The sequence below is a fragment of the Carassius carassius genome, chromosome 26 (genome assembly GCF_963082965.1).
Source record: "Carassius carassius chromosome 26, fCarCar2.1, whole genome shotgun sequence".
Lineage (NCBI taxonomy): Eukaryota > Metazoa > Chordata > Actinopteri > Cypriniformes > Cyprinidae > Carassius > Carassius carassius.
In genome coordinates, this window is record NC_081780.1 from 7729504 (window position 1) to 7750909 (window position 21406).

The 21406-nt window shown below is 38.9% G+C and overlaps 1 protein-coding gene across 3 annotated transcripts in view; it reads right to left on the reverse strand.

Annotated features, from left to right (window-relative positions):
• The window catches only part of LOC132105676 (ankyrin repeat and BTB/POZ domain-containing protein 3-A), a 130974-nt gene that overhangs the window by 35435 nt on the left and 74133 nt on the right, over window positions 1-21406 (reverse strand). For all 3 annotated transcript variants that reach the window (XM_059510970.1, XM_059510968.1, XM_059510969.1), the window contains one exon: window positions 2105-2254. Coding sequence is in view for 2 of the 3 variants with exons in the window: in XM_059510968.1 (XP_059366951.1) it covers window positions 2105-2254 (150 nt within the window). In the remaining variant the exon portion in view is untranslated. The remainder of the gene's footprint in view (window positions 1-2104; window positions 2255-21406) is intronic.

Here is a 21406-nt window from a genome sequence, read left to right on the forward strand (position 1 = left end):
ACTGAGATGATTCAACAGGAAAATGAATATGCATGGGAACTTTTCATCAACCAAAAAAACCTATTGCATAATCCAGGTTTTTATATTTCGTTACACAGTGTGAAAATGAGCCATAATTAGTTAATGGTCAATTAGTTGGCTTTTGAAGGGTTTGCAATCAATATTTAAATGCTTATCCTGCATAGTGTACACAAGGCTGGCAAGGAGGAAAAAAACAATTACATCTGATTATTATGCCTGATCTGTTGGCACAACAGCTAATATTCTGCATGATTACATCACCAATGCTGCATTATGACAGCAACGTCACATCTGTGCTAATACTTCATACACTCAATAACACAAATACCCTGCAGCTTTCCAAATAATCCACCTAATATGCTGTGCCTGTCTAGGTCGATTTAGTATTCAATATAAATGAGTATTGAGCACTATTTAAAAAAAGAGAATGTGTACAAAAATGCTTTTAATACACACACACACACACACACACACACACACACATTTAATATTGCATATATTTAATATTATTTTAAAAAACATAATTCATACACACGATGGCATACATTAATCAACTGGAATGTCCAATTTATTTTTATTGTAGTTTTAAATATGATAATAAATACTAATAAATATACAAATCAAGTAAACAATTATATATACAATTATGTATTAAGGTGAAACAATTCAGCTTACTTAAGAACTTGTCTTGAAGCTAAATGTTATATATAGTTCTAAATATGACCTAGAATTGTTCTTGGTTCTTGTGATCAAAATCAATTAAATAAACAAAACAAGCAAGCAATAGCCTGGTTGCAGTGCTTGCTTTATTGTTTCACATTGCTTGAGTCTGTTTCCCAGCAGAATGCAATGTTGATTAGAGTGACAGAAGGGTCACTGGCTCTCTGTAATTTACTCAAGTCCCTCTGCACACATCAAATTTCCCCTCCTCAGTGAGGTCACATGTATTCATTTATCAGGCACACATGAGGAGACATAATCAGCGTGGATGACGTTGTTCTCTTTTGCATCTTGACTTATTGGGTGTTGTTTGTGTTTGCTATCATTATGAAATAACCTTGGCATGCAGTACGGACAGGCTCTGAAACTCACTGCCACACATAGGCTAACCACCATCACCAAGACAAATATACAAGACGACGGTTCAGTGGACACTACAGGGAGACACACCCCACTCAGCTAGGGTGGGGCCTTCCAGCTGCTGACCGCTGGCTTCAAACACCCACACAAGAGCCTAAAAACAGCTAAGTCAGTGGATCATCCAGATGTTAAATAGCTCAGGGACCTGACACAGCATGGACACCAATCCAGGGTCATTGCTAAATATCACAGGGACCAGGAGAAATATTTTGACTAAATTTAAACATTGACTCAATGTTCGCTTGTAGCAGGTTATATGTATTAAAAATGTACACTCTTTCTCTTCTCAGAAAAACAGACCAAAAACACTGTTGACTCATCCTGCACTACACAGATTTTCCTCCAATCAAATGCTCTCTAGAATGAGACATGTAAAAATAGTTGCTAAGAAATTTTTTTAAAAGTACAAGACATTTTTTCCTGATAATTTACAGTACCCTTCGAAGGTTTAGGGTCAGAATTATTATTTTCTTTTAATTAATAATTAGTTAAGACATTTTCCATTTCAAATGAAGGCAGTTTTTCTCATTCACTAGATAATCCAGAACTAATATATATATTAGCAGCAGCCCAACTGTTTTCAATACTGATAATAATAAGAATTATTATTAATAATGTAGCACCAAATCAGTATATTATAATGATTTCTGAATGATCATGTGACACTGAAAACTGGAGCATTGATGCTGAAAATGTAGCTTTACCACCCCAGGAACAAATACAATTTTTAAATATGTTAAAATATAAGACAGTTATTTTAAATTATAATATTTCACAATATTCCTGTTTTTACTGCATTTTTGATCAAATAAATGCAGCCTTGGTGAGTATAAAAGACTTATTTCAAAAACATTACAAAAACATTTACCAACCCCAAATGTTTGAATGGTTGTGTATAGGCCTATAACCAAACCAACACACATTTCTTGGCATGAGAACTTACTGAGCTCTGCAATGCTCCCAACGCGGGTTGCCAGGAGGGACTGTTCAATGGTGCGGAGTTCAGCCTGGCTGTATGCATGGCCCTCTCCAGTTTTCCCTGCTCGCTGCTGGTCACGGTGCAGGTTCAGACTGTCCGGCAGGCTCAATACACCTGTGGGCCAAAGATCAGACAATCAAATATAAATAAACACGTGAACAAGCCAAAACCAGATATAAACACATTTGCAATGGGACCAAGAGACTTTGAGAGCTAAGTGTTACGACATTATCATTGTTTAAGAGGCAAATCAAACAACCCCCGAAGCAATTAAAACCTCTGTTTTTGTGTTGGACCTTTTTCAAATTGCAACAAACCACGCGCCCACAGGTGAGTTCAGCAGCATGTACTGGCTAGAACCCTGGTCGTCTAATGTTCATTCAATAACCCTAATCAAATTACTTCACAGCGCTGCAGCCAAGGCTTTTGTTTGAATGGAAGAATAGGCAAAGACAGATGGGATATTGAGCTCAGCCACAGGTGAATCAAGACAGACAAGCAGCTATCTGTCTGAGCTAAAGGTTTCACATGTTGGGACTATATTTAGGTTCTGAACTGGTATTAATTAACGGGTGATATCTGTAACTATTTATCTTTCAGACATCCCTAGCCATTTGCTTTGTAGTGTGTCAGTACAGTCTAGTACATTTAAGCAATATTGCTTTGGTGAATAAACTAGTTCATATCGAGTAACTTAGATTTCAGACAGTATTGTCAATTGTGACATCTATATGACATCTATATGAACCTCCTAAAAACACTCAGTAGTGGTGTTCTTCAATTAATATTTTAATAATTCACTCATTAAAAAAGGAATGTTTAATTTCTGAATGTATTAGTGTTTATAAAATGAATTTATTAAAACAATTATTCAGTGACTCACTCATAAAGGTAGTCATCTAATTAGTTCCTGGATGAATAAGTGTTTTTAATGAACTGGTTGAGGAAATGATTCAATGACTCCACTTGTTCTGTTCCTTAATGAATCAGTGTGCTGAATGAATTAGCAGTTATCTAATTTACTCCTTATGGATTAGTGTTATTGACTTGCTCATAAAGACCGCAACTTCTTTCATCCCAGAATTAATCAGAGAGCTGATTTGAGTCAGTTGTGTAAATTATTAAAAGACTCACTCATAAAAGCAGCTCTATGATTTAATCTTGAATGCATCAGTGCTTCTGGATGAATCACTTACAAAGGCAGTCCTATTAATGGCTTCTGAATGAATCTGTTTGAATGAATCAGCTGAGTAATTGATTCCGATGACTTGTTCATAAAGACAGTTAACTGTCGCCACCTACAGACAGTAGTGAACCAAAAAATGAAAATTCTTACGCCTGTTTCACACATACTCCGTCTGCAGTGCGTATGCATTTGTATTTTTTTACGCACCCATGTTAACGGATTACATACTGAGTCTATTTTTGCTGTGCTGCACGCACTAAATTAAATTGACAGTGCATTGTTCACGGTAAAAATGAACATGGATTGACACAGAAATGCAGTAATTTCACAATATTTGTACTAATTAAAGCCTACTGTGTTTCACACTCAACACATGGGTTTTGGCTAAGTTTAAAACAAGAAAAAGAGCATCTTTAGATAAACAGGGCAAAGTAATATATGCACTTTTATGGAAGCAGAAAAACTAAATTCATTTAGACCCGTGGGATTGCTTGTAATAAAGATTAAAATGCAAAAGGCAATATTGAGTATAAGCTAATGTCTGTGAAAGATTGTTACTGTCCTGTGATAAAAGAGTCACAATACTGAAAAAGTTTATTTTTATTTTTTTTTACATGATTTGAAATCAAAATAATGAACAAATGTACAGCCACGGATCAGTAGCAGAGTTCAAACACGTCCTGTGTGAAAGCACAATGAGTCCGTGCTGCTTCTGCACCGCATATGTAACGCACACGGACTGCATACGCACTGCAGACAGAGTATGTGTGAAACAGGCGTTAGTACTGTTATAATATACTGTATCTCACCACTCTTGACTAAAACACACAAAGTAATCTAATGTACATGCATTACTTTGACTAAACTTTAATGATAACATATACTAATAACATTACCAGTTTTATACAAAACGCACAATATTTAAACAAGATAATTTTAACAGTAACATTCTCCAACACTGCACACAAACAAGCAAGAACCTATCAGGAAGCTATTTTAAGCAGGTTATACTCTTGAATTTCATCTAAAGGGATTTGTGTTGTCAGTCTCCCAGCGGTGGGTAAACATCCCGTATCCTGTTGTATATTGAATGACACCATTAGCACAAGACAACACAGGGAAAGAAACACAGAAACTCATGAAGTTTTCATAACACGATGATTAAAATGACCTGGAACGGCGAGTTCTGGTTGCTGCAAATCTCTTTGTGGTTAGTGAGTTAATGCATAATGGAGGATGTGCAGTATTCGCCAGATTGGGAGACAAGCTGAATGCTTTGTCAAGACACACAATGTTGTTCATGGGTGACATGATGCTTTTAAGGAATACTGAAGGGACTTCAAGCGAGGGAATGCTTTGTCTTGGGTGATTGTATCGTCTGATGAAGGTTTAACACGAGTGCCGCAACACTGCGTGAGGGGTAAATGTTTGCATGTGCACGGTGTCTAATGGAGCCGCAGAACATTGTACAAACCAGAACAGTTACAGTAGTTGCAGTATTTTGCTGCAGGTTTTTTGTACAGTTGAGTGAGAGGTGAGAAAAGATGTTGTTGTCCAAAAACAGGATCCCCAGGAAGTTAAATGGGATTGCTCGACCTGTTTTTGACTGTAACAAAAACCTGCCAGCTGTGGCTGCCATAACTTTCTAATAGAAAAATATGGTAACAATGTTACATGCATTATGGGATGGTACTTATGTAAGTTTAAAAAAACTGAATGACATAGGAGCACTAGAAGCTAATATACCAACTTAACTGAGCTTTAAAAATCAGTTTTTACAGTAAAAAAAGTTCAGATAATAAACAGGTGGTACTACTGACAAACCAAAAACTGCTAAATAAAACACATACCAAAAATTTTATGCATTTTTTAATATAAACCAAAACAATTTTTATTTTATTTTTTACCTTTTTATTTTTATGGCATAATAAGGTAATTCACACATTTTACTTCAAAACATATAATAATGTTAAGTATATTGTGTTAACATACACATTACATAAATTATTTAAAATACAAAAAACAATCTGCTTTTCTCAAACACAAACACAAAGAACACACACCCAGTTGGAAAAACATGCAGTGCATGTGAGCTGTCTTCAACCTGGGATAAATCCCAGAATGCCACGGGAAGAGAAATGGACAGTTTTTGTTTGCTAGAAATCTTCTCATGACTCTTTCGCTTGGGTCAAAAATATGCACTCCAGTGGGAGAAAGAAAACAACAAAAAAACGGCCTCAATATTTTATGACCCCTCCGCCCAATCAACATTCCCTGCTCTTGAAACTCTTCACTCTCTCTCCCTCTATACTCTCAGCACATTAACTTTTCAATGTCATGACAGACGCTAAAAGATTCCCTGCATGTTCATGTAATCAGATCAAATCACGCAAATGTGAGGTGGAACATTCTCGTCACTCCAGCTTTGCAGCCTCACCATGTATCAAGCATGTTGTCTTTTTCCAGCACTTGTATTCCCTACTGAGAGGATACTGACAATACAGAGGGAATGTGTTTTTTTTTTTTTGCCCTTCAGAAGGTTGACTTTGGCCAAATGGTGGCAAAACACTTCCCTCCAAATGTTCCTTAGCATGATATTTATGATATAAAACTTCCTCTATTCTTGTACAGTGAAATTGGAGAGGACACTGAGTCATAAGAATGCCATCAACTCAAGAACAGTTTGCAGTAACTTAGTTTAAGATAGAATGGCATAAATAATACAGTACAAACACTGCTAGACACTTCAGTCATAACTGGGGAAGTGAAAGGAACACAGAGAGCCGGAACAGTTTGAAAACTCTCTGCACAAGACACTCTTAATTTCAAAGACCATCATGTAAACTGATACTTAATGGACACCTGAAGAGACTGAGCTGGAAAAAATATCTTCAGAATACATGGTGATGGACATTTCGATGTCATATAATTCTAAGCCTGAATCCCCATGTCCTTGTTTTAAACAACGTACCTACAGTTCTCATGTCTATGGTGCTTGGTTAGCCAAGACAGGCATATCCTTTTTTTATTAAACTTCTGGCAAAACAAACATTTGCAAAGAATATGCCTGAGCACAAGTCAAATCTTCAGTTTTTCAAAAAACATTCCCTGACTGTAAGCTGTTCACTGACCTGAATACCACATTGCTCGTAGAACAGAAGTAATCCTGTGCTTCTGTAATCCAGTTTATTCACAAAATAAGACAATATCCTGTGTTAAAATGGGTTAGTAAAATATTTTTCCCCTTCTTCTAATATGAAATATTTAACCCTGCTAAAGTACAGTACCTGCAAAAAAGTCCACCTTACCCAGTTTGGATTAATACAATAATAAAATTTCATTAAATTGGGACACTTGGGTAAATTGTCACAAGTGTTCTTTTGAGACTTCTTTTTTTTCCCCCTATGCAATAAAAGTTAAAATATTTTATGGAACACAAAGTGACAGCTATTATTAGTAGCAGCCATTCAGACAGTCAGATGACAACTCAAGTCATTTGTTAAAAATGCTTTGCGCAGGCACATCTGTATTTATAACAATAGCTACAACTGACTGATAAAACGGCATCTTCAGTCAGTAAATGAGCGAATACTTCTAATGGACATTAAAATCTCTTTAAAAGGCTATAAGACGTATGCCTTTGGGGACCATTCATTATGTGCAGTATTACTGCCATGAAGATGGGCCCATAATTTTCTGCTGGTTTTAGTGAAGTTTAAGCAATATCCAAAAATGACTTGGACGCCACAACATTGATCGTAAACTCAGAACTTCGACAGACTATCATATCATCCCCCTCTGCCGCTACATCTGTCACTTCTTAAAGAGCCAGTTTATTTCTTTATAAGGAAATAGAGAGGAATGTCAGCCAACCAGATGGAAGCAAAATGAACACTATAAGTGCAGGTGAATTATATTAGCTAAATGCCAAAATGGATTATTCATATGCTGATGCTGGTTTCAAGCTGCATTACACTAAAAATACTACAAATAGATGCATTAAGACATTAACCTTAAGTCTTTGAGTGGCACCATAAACAGTGTCTGAGACCAAACTATAAATGCTTCTATTTTGGGTGTCATTTTTCTTCTCATTTGCATTAAAAAAATTATATTATTACTGGAGTAAAAATGACTATGAATGTTCTAGAATTGAATATGCCTGGGTTTTGCTTTAATAACAGCAGCACTTGAGCTGTATACACTCCACAAGTTTGAGTAAAACCAGATGATCATGTTCTCCAGCATGATTTGAGATAATCAAGAGCATCTTGAGGTTCAGTGGAAGATCATCTTACCATCTGTACAACCAAGTTCACACAATCAATTTCACACATCACTTATTTGATTAGTGACCTAGAAACAATGCAAAATCTCTATTCCATTGTGCTTCACAATGCTTTTTTGTTTACATTTTTTTTCTCCAAAATTCGAAGAATTTCAGTTTAGGATAAAATTACATTTTTAAAGCCAGATTTCCAATGCAGTCTCATACATAACAAATGGGGCGGAGGGTATACATTAGATTTGCATTTGTGAACACCAGCCAATTGAGTTTTCCCACAGTTTTCGCACAACAACAGATTGTTCCCTATCTTGGATTGTCTGTAAGTGGCGGTTCTGCCAGGATGAAGAAATGTGGTGTATTCTAGCTTGCCTGAAATCCCCTGCTCTGCACTGCACTGAATGATTAGATCTACAATCAATATGTCCCATCCTTTTCTGGTGACAGAAACACACTTCTTCTCCCGAGTGCAGACTCAGACACTTTGTTTTGATTTCCTACAGCTGTTGAAGTAATAAGTTATTGGCAAAAAAAAAAGTCAAATCTTCATTCCGACACATGCTTTGTTACCAGAGTCATGGAATATCAAGAATACAGATTAATTCCAAGACTGACAATCAACCTTTGCAGAAAATATCAAATTGAAATTTGACAGAATTGTTCTAAATTTCAAAGGGGTTCAGAATAGCTTTGTTCCAGCAACTTAATTAAAGTATCCTACTGAGGGAACGGTTCAATCGCAACTCAGCAAGGGAACCAGCCCTGTCACAAAAAAGACAAAACTATTTAGCATGCTTTCAATTTCTCTCTCTTTTTTCCCCCTTTCTGCATTGCTGTATATTTGCTGGAGGAAAGTCCCATCGATTTCTCTACGGTGCACGGTCGGTCTCTTATCAAAGTGAGACTCGTACAGAATATTAACAGCCAAGTCTCCATAGCAACAGGGCAGAGCTGCCCAGCAGGCGCATGATTGGTGGAAAGAGAGCAGGGGTTGTGGGGATGTGCTGGATTTGGAGGTGGGCGCATACGAAATGCGCAGTGTCAAAAAACAAAAATTTTAGGTGGTCTGTGACTGTACCTCCCAAAATATTACTTGAGGGTGTGTTTGCCTCCAAAATGTTGCATTCAGGATAAGAACAACCCTAAAGAAATAAGATAAGCGGGTCTCGTATGCACTTGAGTTTATAACAGCTTTGAAATATTCAGAGCATGTCTATTTATTGCCATTCAACACGACAGTTTGACATTTCCATCTGAGTCATGCATTAAAAGCATTATATGGAAAGAATATCTGAAAAGTTAGACTGAAAGTTTACTGAAAGTTCCAGAACTTTATGCAATAAAAATGTGCGCATGCTTCAAGCACATCCAAAATATATAGACCATTGCATGAAGGTTTTGGTGTCTCAGTAAAATGATAAACTCTGATGAGGGAGACCTGATGCTTTCTAAATTCTCAATTGTTTGCACCATTTAAAACATGGTTAGTAAACACCAATTCTGTATCACAATTTATGAGGCAAGATGTCGCTAAATTACTGTAAATGCATGCAGATGCATTCCTGCTAAACTATCCATTTAGTTTAAATCAACTGATAGGTCCATAATTAGGTTAAAATATGTCTAGATTAGACCACTAAACACGTCTCTGTTTTTGGTCAGTTCTTGAAAAAAGTGGGTCATACAGTGCTGTTTTTTGACTTGAATAAATATTATGTAGAAATTGGGGTTGCTTCATCTCACATTAGAGGAAAACCTTTCAACATTGCCATTATGAAATATGCTACAAACAATATACTGCATTGATCATATTATAAAGGCAGTAGCTGGAAATCAATGCACTATCCATTGACTAGGTATCAAAAAATAACTAAATGCTGAATAAATATCATTATGGACAATCAGAGTTCAAATGTGGAGACAGACAGGGTTATGCCTCGAGTGCTAAATCATTAAAATACTGCTCAAGCAATTCTCCTTCACCATGACAACTGAGGTGAATGCCCCCTTCTTCATAACAAACACTGGTTCACAGCTGCAGCGGGTACGGGCAACATTTTGCCTTTCTGACATTTGACATCAGCTTGAAGCAATATGACCAACAAGGGACATATGGAGATTTTAATGATACATACTGGTACTGTAGAGCTCAATTTAATAAACTTTTTTTTTATGCAAACCTGTAAATTCACTTCATATACCTCTGGTGCCAAAGATGTAAAGGTCAATGTATTCTGAGGTAATAAACTCAATCATGGCTCAAATCTTAAAAAACGATCATGGCTCAAATCTTTCTTAAAGCACAAAAAGTAATATTTAATTAAATAAAGATGTTAAATGTATGCAGCGTGGCCTACAGTCATATGAAAAATATATTTAATTTAAACTTTAAATGTCAAAGTATATTACAAAAAGTACTTCAAGGGGCAAAATATATTTTAAAATATATTTAAAATATGTTTAATATATATAAATATATTTGCCTTGAAATTAATTTGTCATACATTTAAATTGAAATCGAAAAGTTTGTAAAAAATGATGATGTTAATGTTTTCTCTATTGTTTCTACGCGGGTGTTTTACTTGAATTTAGAGAATTAGAATTCAGTTTTTCTACTTTTTGTTTTCTTACAGTGCATAAAAATTGCCAAAATATTAGGAAATAAGGTAAACTTACTTATATAACTTATCAAAAATACTTTTATGTAAATCTATTTTAAAATACATATCAATACCTTTTTTATTTGTAATATATCTTTGTAAAATTGGAGAAGAAATGATTCCCTGGGGTCTATGAGAGAGACCTCAAACACATTTTCTAACAACACAAGTTTTGGCAATAAAACAATGTGTACAAAATATTGTTTGCCTTGAGACTGTTTGCAGAGCATGCTGGGACTGTAAGAGGATTGAGTGACATTGACCCGGACACAGCCTCTATGTGAATGATGATTGACAGATGAGATTACTTTTAGGAAAAGGACACTGAATTTCCAAACCGCAGAGATTCTGGCCAAGAGTTCTATCACTGGATGACATTTCATTCTGCTGGGGAAGTGTTTCAATTCCATTTCCACATTAACCCATTAATAACTCACTGGTGGGCATGGGTTTTGATAGGACAGAGTTCATTTCCCATGAGCAGGAATGTTTTAGCAGGGTAAAGGGTCTTTCTAGTGCACAAAACCCAAGTGGTTTGTGCTCAATCTCTGTCTCTGGCAATAGAAGTCACAAGGAAACGTACTTTGCCACTGTAATAAGCATGTGTGCTGCGTGTTGCTTAGAAACTGTAGCTTCCAAAAGCTACAAATAATGTAAAGTAGTTCTACAGTCGAAGCAGTTGAACAAATTAAACATATCTTTGTTTTTTGTTTTTTTAGGTTGGTCTTTTGTCAGCTTAGATAATCAAAGCTCTTACTCAATACTGGGTCATTTAACTGAAACGTTCGAATGAACAAATTAATCTGACTTCCCAATATGAGAGAGAGAGAAAGGACATTCTTGTAGATTGTATCTGACTGCTTCTTCAGTTTGCTTTAGTGTAAACTTGAGAAAAATAAATAAATAAATAAATAAATACATAAGTAGTGTCTTTCTCACGCTACACTGCAAATACATAAAAAAGTAGCTCATTACTTTGAAAGTTACTGTATAGAGATGAACTATCGTCTTGCTGCAAAAAATAGCTATAAGGTACTAGAATCATGTTTTTAGTTACAAAAATGCACTTTACTGCACTTCAGTCCATAAAGACTTCTACACCAAACACTCATATTCACATAGTCAGCTAAAGGTCTTCAGTCAACTGCAAAGGTTATTTTAGCACAAATATTACAAATAACCCCAACAGACCAACACTCTCCAAATAATTAACACTGTTCAAATCATATAATATGATCAAAAGAAAGTCCCATGCTGCTTTGCAGCAAGCTCATGCTCTCCATCTGTGCTCTCTGACTCATCACGGCAAAAGACATGGAGAGTCAAAACCAACCAATCAAAAAACAACTAAATCAACAGATAAAATACTCATATCTTCAGGCCCTCCCTTTGTCCCCCTACATGGTCCTGATGATTTACAACATGCTAAATTTGTACAACACACATCTGACTGGTCTTTAGTGTTCAGGGACAAATCAAACCAGTTGTAAAAGCAATTAAATTTTAATGCTAAATATGGGGTAAAATGTAAAATAACAGCATTTCACATACCAAAATGTATCACAGAAAGATGTTGTGCAAGAAAACATTTACAATTTCAATTTGTCAGCATGCAAAACTCACATAAAATGCTGCCCACTGAATGATTTCAATACAGCATCATTGTTTGAGTTTTTGAGGTTGGTTTGATATGCACAAGCATAAATAAAGTCCAGTTTTATACAATTATAATACAAATATATAATATAATATAATATAATATAGTTTTATATAAATATAATACTTCATTTTTTATATTGTATTTAAATTGTAATTGTGTCATTTGTTTAATATCATATAATTAATTGTGATATATATATATATATATATATATATATATATATATAATAATAAATAATAATTATATATTTATATTTATATTTTTGTAGTCAATTTTACCTTTTTTTGTACCTAAATGTCATGATTATGATGTTTTTATCTAAATTTTCACAATGTTATTTAATTAACTTTATTTATTTATTTAATTTAATTAATCTCTGATATATATATATATATATATATATATATATATATATATATATATAATAACATTTTTATATAATTATTAGTTATTCGTTATTAATGCTCATAGTGATTATAATTATTTATATAATTATTAATTATACTTTATTAACACGTTGTGAGCAACAAGCTGCAAAGTGCATGTAAAATGTGATCTGGACGGGGTCATGACGTAAGCACTTTTTGGCCCTCAAGCATTGGTGTCAGTCAGTCACAGCTGGGAACAATCAAGGAATTTCAAAGCCACTGGTGAAGCCAGACTCAGTGACCTATCCACAACTCTCTTCACATGCTTCTTATCTTCTTTACAGGGACAGAAGGGAAGGACAGAGATGATGTGGAGAATTGTACAGAGGAAGACGGTGACAGAGAGTTGCGTGAGACCAAAAAGACATGTGAGGAATGTGATAAGACAATGGCTTTTATGTATTTCACAAAAGCTAGTCTGCTTTCTCCCATACTTTTGCTTTAATTCTTAATATTTCTCAAACCTGACCAGACCAAAACAAGTCCTTAAGAAAATGAGGCTTTCTACATTAAAGAAACTAGAAAAAGGACTATCAAAAGGCTATATGCTCAAAGCAGCCGAGGTGTATTACTAAACATGACTTTATTCTGTGTTCAAATTGATATTCTGTTCATCCTGCTGGTGTGATGGTCCATCTTATGGGTTAACATGACCCAGAGGCTCCTGCTTGGGGCCCAGCATGTGTACCTTGATGCGGCCAGGCCCAAGCAGATGGTGGCCATATGTCCGCAGAACATGGAAGAAGAGCCACAAACATGAGGCCAGAAAACTGAGCTATATTCACATTTGTGAGAAGACTTAGAGCCCACTCTTCTTCAAATATCTGCTGTGAGCATGAAGCTCACACACACACACAGACACACTGTCAACTACTCATACCGGGGGTTAATGCTTGCAGTCAATGAGAAAACATACATTCCACCTACAGACTTAAAATAGAAAACACACATACAGATATTCAGTTTTGCCTTTGGCAAACAAGGAAAGGTTGTCAAGTGTCTGAGAAACAGTTAGCACTGGTAAGTAGCCTATAAAACAACATTCCCCGCATCTGAATATGCCTACCTCCCTACTGTACAGCAGGTGAAAAGCTGAATTCATGTAGCATACATAAAACAGTAGGCAAAAATTACCTGGATGACCTACTACTTCCACAAAGATTTCAATCTAATTTGCATCTAAATGCCACAGGAGAAGGTTTGAATAAAGGGCAGTGAAGCAATGCAACTTAAGTCTCATGACAATTTCATTCATGCTACACACATTCATACGATATAAAACATTGCTACAACAGTCACTTTGGACTAATACATACACATAGTGGAGTGGATGTCATGCAAACACAACATTCAGTTACTTTTAGTGCTGTGTCGATACACTATTGAGTCTAAGAATACACTATTGTGCAAGTGTTCGATAATAAGTGAATTATGTGATCTCAAAATGCCTGCCTCCATGACGATTCCCCACTCCAAGTAAAATAAAATAGGTTTTAGGCTACTGGCTTTAGTCTTCATTTTGTGTGTATTTATTTAAACAGTACTAAAAAAATCAATAAAGAAAAAGTACAAAGAATATATACAAAAACAGAATATTTTCTTTTGAAATTTGAACTGGGTATGATATCAATCGTTCAAACGTTCACACCAATAGTGAATAACTGTGTAAAAATTTTAAATATTTTTAAGGAATTAAACTATACTGAATATATAACAAAACTAAAATAAAATTTCAATTCTGGTATAAAACTAGACCCAAGTTAGAGGTTCCGACCCATAGTGAAGCAAACAAACGTCTAGCGTTAAGTGTAATACAGGACTAGAATGCTGCTTTGTTGATTTTCCCACGGTCTTGGTGTTCTACAATTAGGAAATGAACCATAACATTACACAACGAACCTTTACGACACAACATGGCTTTTGCCTTAATCCCAGACATATTACATAGAATAAATGCATAGGTGTAGTCCAAAATCCTCTGAAAATACCATAAAACATGCCCGAACATGTGGAAATTAGCCTAACCTTTAGGCAGCAATTATAGTTTCTCCGCTGACATTTACTCCAATTTGTCTGGCAGCAAAAATGTCCTTGAAGTCACGGCTCCTAGATAGTGTCACAGTCACAGGTTTCATCATGCCCTAGTCAACAGCTTAGAGAAAGGCAAACCGAAACATCTCTTGGGTGAATATTTCAAAAGACAAATTCTGATGAACTAAAAAAAAGGCCAAAAAAAAAAGTACAGAATACCTCTAGTAGAAAAGGCAGGGTTAAGAGTCAAAGTCTTCACTAGAAAACTGCATTTTCTTCCCTTGTTTGGTTTGTTCCCTGCTGCGTATGAGATGAAAGTAGCACTAAATTAAGATTCACATATGAAAAGACACGACTTGAGAGTTAAACACCTTCATTATAATCTGAAATTAGACTCTAACCCAGACCTCAGCATGAATTATTTTCTTTCTTTCTTTCTTTGGAAAGCGCTGATGCAAACAGAGAAGACAGAACATTCAGGCAATTCTAACAGCAGAGGAATATTCAGAGTTGAAGAGAGGTGAATGTACAGTTCAACCGAGCCAAGTGTGTTTCCCTATCTGAAACGCTCCTTCATCCGGTCTATTTCCTCTGTGCCTCTGCACATTCATTTCCCTCTCGGTTTTCCACCATCCAAGCAGGTTCCCGCAAGTTCTGCCACGGGCAAGCAACACTCGGTTTAATCACTGCAGGGAGTTGAGATTCGTTTGACAGGTCGACCTACTACACTCCATTTGATATGAATAAGACAGTGTGATGAGAGAAAAAAAGAGCAGATACAAGACTAAAGAGGAAACAACTTTTCATAGTCATCAATAGGAGACTACAGACAGACAGAATTTGTTTATATTCTAACATTTAAATATTGCATAACATAAAAAGCTGATAAAATGCTAAAACTCTGGATGCCAGTAATTATCTTACATAATGATTTTTTGTTTGTTTGTTTAATTCAGCAAGGAAGCATTAAATTGATCAAAAGTGACAAAGGCTTTTACATGTTACATGTTGTTCTTTTAAACTATCCATATATATAAAAGAATCCTGAAAAAAAAATGCATCTGCAACTGGTTGTCATAAACGGAAAGCTTGCAAATCAAGCACCCATAAGCAAAGAACATTAAAACATCACCTATCATCTGAATGCCTATAAATGTCACTCTCCAACTTTGGAGGACATTCCTGCCCCTCACTGCGCTTTGATAGTTTGATGCTCACCGACGTAGCGGTGACAGCTCCAGCAGAGGCTGTGGGAGCCGGTGGCCCACTTTCTCCAGGACTGACAAATCAGAGACACCAGGCAGAGTTTTAAAAACTGATTACAAAACATACCCGGGAGACCACACTGGAGAGACACAGACGCTCCTCTGCTGTTAGCCTCCAGTTCTGTCTGGCACTTAAGGGATGATCTTCATCAATTCTTAACCTTACCGATCAGAATCTGGCCATGACCCAGAGCCTCTGGGCTCGGACCCCTGCATCCTGCGTGCTCCTGAGTGATGTAAACAGCCTGGTGCATATGCGCTCTCATTTTGTGGTGACAATAATTATGTCGTGAGAAAACAAGCTGCAGTTTTCCTGCTCTAAGCCCGCAGATACAACCCAGGGAGCCAGGAAAGCACTGACGGGAATGTTTACCATGCAATATGACTGATTTGGGTCAAGAACATGAGAAGAACTAGGAAAACTCCAGGCCAGGGGGAAAAGAAAGGACTTCCCTGCTAAGTGACCCTCATCTTGGTTTTAAAAATGAGACTACTTTTAAAAGTGGTTACATTCATATTGCAACAGTATACAGTTATCAGTCCTGTTTTACAGTGCAAAGCACAAAATATTGGTACCATGTCAGTAACTGGCCAATATCAGAGTATTTATGTTTTTAAATTTATCGGTGAGGGTCTATACCGAATATTTAATTGTGCATTCATACATAATCTTTCTTAGAAATTCTAACAAAATTAAGATCTATTTTTCATACTTTATATACAATGTTGCGATACCTAAATGCATTTGTAGCATTTAGTGTTATATTTTACATTTATTTAGACAATAGCATATTTATAGACCAGAATTTATTTATAGAACAGCTATTTATCATTTATAAACCATAATATGACAATACTGCAATTATCAGATTATACATTATAATAAAATACTGTAATTATTGGATTATCTGTATCAGCCAGAATTGTGCTCTCTTTTTTATTATTCATTTATATTTATATTTCATTTATTTAGACAAAATAGTACAGTATATGCATATTGTCACGGCTTACGCTGCTGGAAGGAACACGGAGCCGAGGGATAAACGAAACAAGGATTTATTAAATTATACATAGGCAAGGTAAGTAACAAATAACAGGTGGCAAGTGGCAAGTAACAAGTGGACAAGTAGACAGGTTGACAAGTAGACGAGTAGACCCGACAAAACAGAACTGAAAGGACAAGGCTTAAGTACAAACGATAATTTGGAAAACACAGGTGGATGGCATGACTTAATTAACACAGACATGGAACACATGCGGAAATGACTAGACACACCTGGGAACTAATCAAACCACATAGAGACAGAAACTGGGTCACAGGGGCAAAAAACACACAAAATGAGTCCAGGTGTGTGACAGTACTCCCCCCTCCCGGTAGGTGCGTCCTCGCACCGTAGAAACAACAAAGGGAGGCGTGGGTTGGAACTTGGGAGGAGGTTCCGGTGGAGGACAGCCTCCCAGGAGGGGGCCAGCAGACAGGGACCACAGAGGAAGGAGCCAGGGAGGAGATGACGGAGGGAGGAGCCAGGGAGGAGACAGGAAGGATCTGAAGCAGGAGGTACCCAGCAGGACCCAGGCCACAGCCATAACGGCCCAAGGTGGGGCCGACGGAGGAAGGAGCCATGGAGGAGGAATGGTCACCGACTCCAGGGACTCGACCCACGGCAACGGAGCAAGTGGAGGAGGAGCCCGAGGCGGAGACGGAGAGCCAAAGAGCCAGGGTGACGGGGAGGAGCCGGAGGTCCTAGGCGGAACTGATGGCTCTGGTGACTGACGCGGCGATGTGGATCCGGAAGGCCGCGGTGAGGCCAGAGTGAACGAGGACTGAGGTGTAGCCGAGGGGATGAAGGAGCCTGACGGAGCCGGAGGGACGGAGGGATGAGGCGAAGCCGGAGGAGTGGAGTCCCGAGGCATAGGATGGACGACGCCAGACCAAGGCGGAGCCGGAGGGACGAGGGAGCCAGGCAGAGCCTGCGGACTGCCGGGCCACGGCGGAGAGGAAGGAGCTAGGAGCCATGGTGGAGCCGACGGGTCAACGGGCCGAGGCGGAGTCCAGGCCTCAGAGGCTGGAGGCGGAGGTGAGGGAGACGCCGACCAAGGCGTCGCTGGAGGATGGCGGTCCCGCTGAGCTCGCACCACAATGATGGTAGGCTGAGGGTGAGCAGAGGGGCAGCCAGACGACAGCGGAGGAGGAGGCAGGAGTGGGTGGGAGGGTGGGAATTTTGGAGGAGCAGGCATTGGAGTAAGCTCTGGGGCTGGAGCCCTTCCTGGGCTTAACGGAGGATCAGGAGCCCGTCCTGGGCTTAACGGAGGATCAGGAGCCCGTCCTGGGCTTAACGGAGGATCAGGAGCCCGTCCTGGGCTTAACGGGGGTTCAGGAGCCCGTCCTCGGCTTAACGGGGGATCAGGAGCCCGTCCTGGGCTTAAAGGAGGATCAGGAGCCCGTCCTGGGCTTAACGGAAGATCAGGAGCCCTTCCTGGGCTTAACGGGGGTTCAGGAGCCCGTCCTGGGCTTAACGGGGGTTCAGGAGCCCGTCCTGGGCTTAACGGGGGTTCAGGAGCCCGTCCTGTGCTTAACGGGGGTTCAGGAGCCCGTCCTGGGCTTAACGGGGGTTCAGGAGCCCGTCCTGGGCTTAAAGGAGGATCAGGAGCCCTTCCTGGGCTTAACGGAAGATCAGGAGCCCGTCCTGGGCTTAACGGAAGATCAGGAGCCCGTCCTGGGCTTAACGGGGGAACAGGAGCCCGTCCTGGGCTTAACGGGGGAACAGGAGCCCGTCCTGGGCTTAACGGGGGAACAGGAGCCCGTCCTGGGCTTAACGGGGGAACAGGAGCCCGTCCTGGGCTTAACGGGGAATCAGGAGCCCGTCCTGGGCTTAAAGGAGGATCAGGAGCCCGTCCTGGGCTTAACGGAAGATCAGGAGCCCTTCCTGGTCTTAACAGAGGATCAGAAGCCCGTCCTGGGCTTACAGTAGGATCAGGAGCCCGTCCTGGGCTTAACGGGGGAACAGGAGCCCGTCCTGGGCTTAACGGAAGATCAGGAGCCCGTCCTGGGCTTAACGGGGGATCAGGAGCCCGTCCTGGGCTTAACGGGGGATCAGGAGCCCGTCCTGGGCTTACAGGAGGATCAGGAGCCCGTCCTGGGCTTAACGGGGGAACTGGCATAGGTGAATTGGAAACCCCCTCATTTTGACCCATTTGGCGCTCCACATTTTGCTCCCTCGTGGTGGGCAGTGTCGCCGGCTCTCGCACCTGGTCTGACGGGTTGCTCTCTGGCTCTCCGTCATCGGTGGGCTCGGGCTTATGCCTCTTACCGTGGGGAGATTGTAGGCTGGGCTCTGGGTCCAGAGTGGACCTGGCGAGATCCTCCATTGGGCCGACTGTGAGAGGTGACCCATTTCTCACCAGATTCCACTCTATGAATGCGGCGAAATCCTCCCGAGGACCATCTTCGGGCGACAACGCTCTGCACCTGGAGTTCAGGCTGGCGTGATAAAAGGTGCAGAGCGCGTGGTCCGGGTAGCTGGTGGCATTAGCTATCAAGAGAAACCGTCTGGTATGGTCCTCGAGAGACAGTCCCTCCTGCTCCAGCAGGAGGAGGAGGTATTCGGGGCGATAGAGGGGATCCATGACACACTACGGAAAGAAAAAGACTGTGAAAAAACGGAAAACAAAACGGAGGGAAAACACGCAGTTTTTAACTTTTTAGGTCGGGTCTTCTGTCACGGCTTACGCTGCTGGAAGGAACACGGAGCCGAGGGATAAACGAAACAAGGATTTATTAAATTATACATAGGCAAGGTAAGTAACAAATAACAAGTGGCAAGTGGCAAGTGGCAAGTGGACAGGTTGACAAGTAGACGAGTAGACCCGACAAAACAGAACTGAAAGGACAAGGCTTAAGTACAAACGATAATTGGGAAAACACAGGTGGATGGCATGACTTAATTAACACAGACATGGAACACATGCGGAAATGACTAGACACACCTGGGAACTAATCAAACCACATAGAGACAGAAACTGGGTCACAGGGGCAAAAAACACACAAAATGAGTCCAGGTGTGTGACACATATACTATAAACAGCTTTTTATACGTCATTTAAATCATAATTTGAAAATGCTGTAATTATGAGATTATCATATTAGTCAGAATTGTACTTTTCACTGTGTGTTTTAAATAATTTATATCTCTTAATTCTTTTAGAGAAATATAACAATTTTAATATTGCCATTTATCAGTTATTACTCAATGTGAAAATAATTATCATCGGCAATAATTTTATATTGTCAACCCCAATCATTGTGAATATAGCTGGTGCGATTAACTCCATAACTGAAACTTTATGGCTTTGAATTACTCCCCAAATCCTCATAGAAATGCAAATGTATCTGGCAGCATGTGCACCTTGTTTACTTCTGTGGCATAAATTAATCTAATTTTGTCTGAGTGTTTTTGTATTGCCACACTGACAAGGTAAGAACTTTGACTCAGTCAGTTCCAACAGTAAACACAATAAAACCGGTGGGTTATTAAAATTATGGATACAGTTTATGGTTGTACTTTTCTTCACAGCTGGCATCTTTAGCTCAAGCTCGTCTTCATGTTTCTGCTCATTTTCCACTCCATTATAGCTAGTCTCAGAGTCCCTGCACTACCTCTATTCTCATCTATAGCATGACAGAGCAATACAGCAAAACACAATAGCTGTCTGTCACTCACAGGCCGTAGAGGGATCCTGTGGAGGCCAGAGGCACTGGAATGAGCTACGGTTGAGCCCTAGAAATATCAACACATTGCCAAAACTAATGAGGAGAATAAATATGAGGAAATACGATCCGCTGGGATGTGCTGTTCATTATGGAAGTTAAAACAATGGCCCTATGGTTATAAGGGGAAATATTTTCCTCATACCCAAAAGAAATGTTGGAATTTGTATTTATTGTGAAGTTTTGTAGTTTTTAAGCACTTGGAATGAAAACACAAGATTAATCAGAAGAGAGACTAACTGCCCAGAGATGGTTTGTTTTCTCTTCTGTTCATTGGATGTCTGGGCTACTGCCCAATGAACTTACAATAAGAGCATTTTTATTGGCTATCTATCATCATTTTATTGGCTATCTAAGCTCATTGCTCTATGGGTGAATGATTGTGTAAAGATGTGGTTCAGAAAAACGAAAGTGAAACCCAAAACATAGTGAGGTCTAAAAACCTACACTCTGTGCTTTATGGAATGAATGCTAACTCTGGGATTTTTGATTTAAAATGTCTTAAAATGATCCATTAGCATATGTGTGTAGCATAACATGCGCCCTATTATAATATATAATAGCAGCAATCATGCAGCGCCTCGGCGATGAACATAAATATAGTGTCGAAACCTCTTTCTCTGAACCTTCAGATAAATAACAGGCTGAGGCTGTTGTCTCATTCTGGCATACCAATAACACTTCTATTTATTGTTATGAGAACTTATTGTTTACCAGAATAAAGGGGGAAATCACTGTTAGTGAATTTGTTGCTTGTGGTAACTAAGGACATGGTCTTTTTTTCTTTACACAGTTTCAGAGAGATGCTTGACAGGAGCTAGGGAACAAGGTACCAGACGTCTCAGTTTTGACAGGTGCTAGAGTAAACACTGGATTGTGCCACTTTTATTTGTATTATCAAGACAAAACCAAAGCTGTAAAGGGGTCATATTCTGCATTATTCATTTCTTTAGCATACACTATTTTTAAAATCTACTTTACAA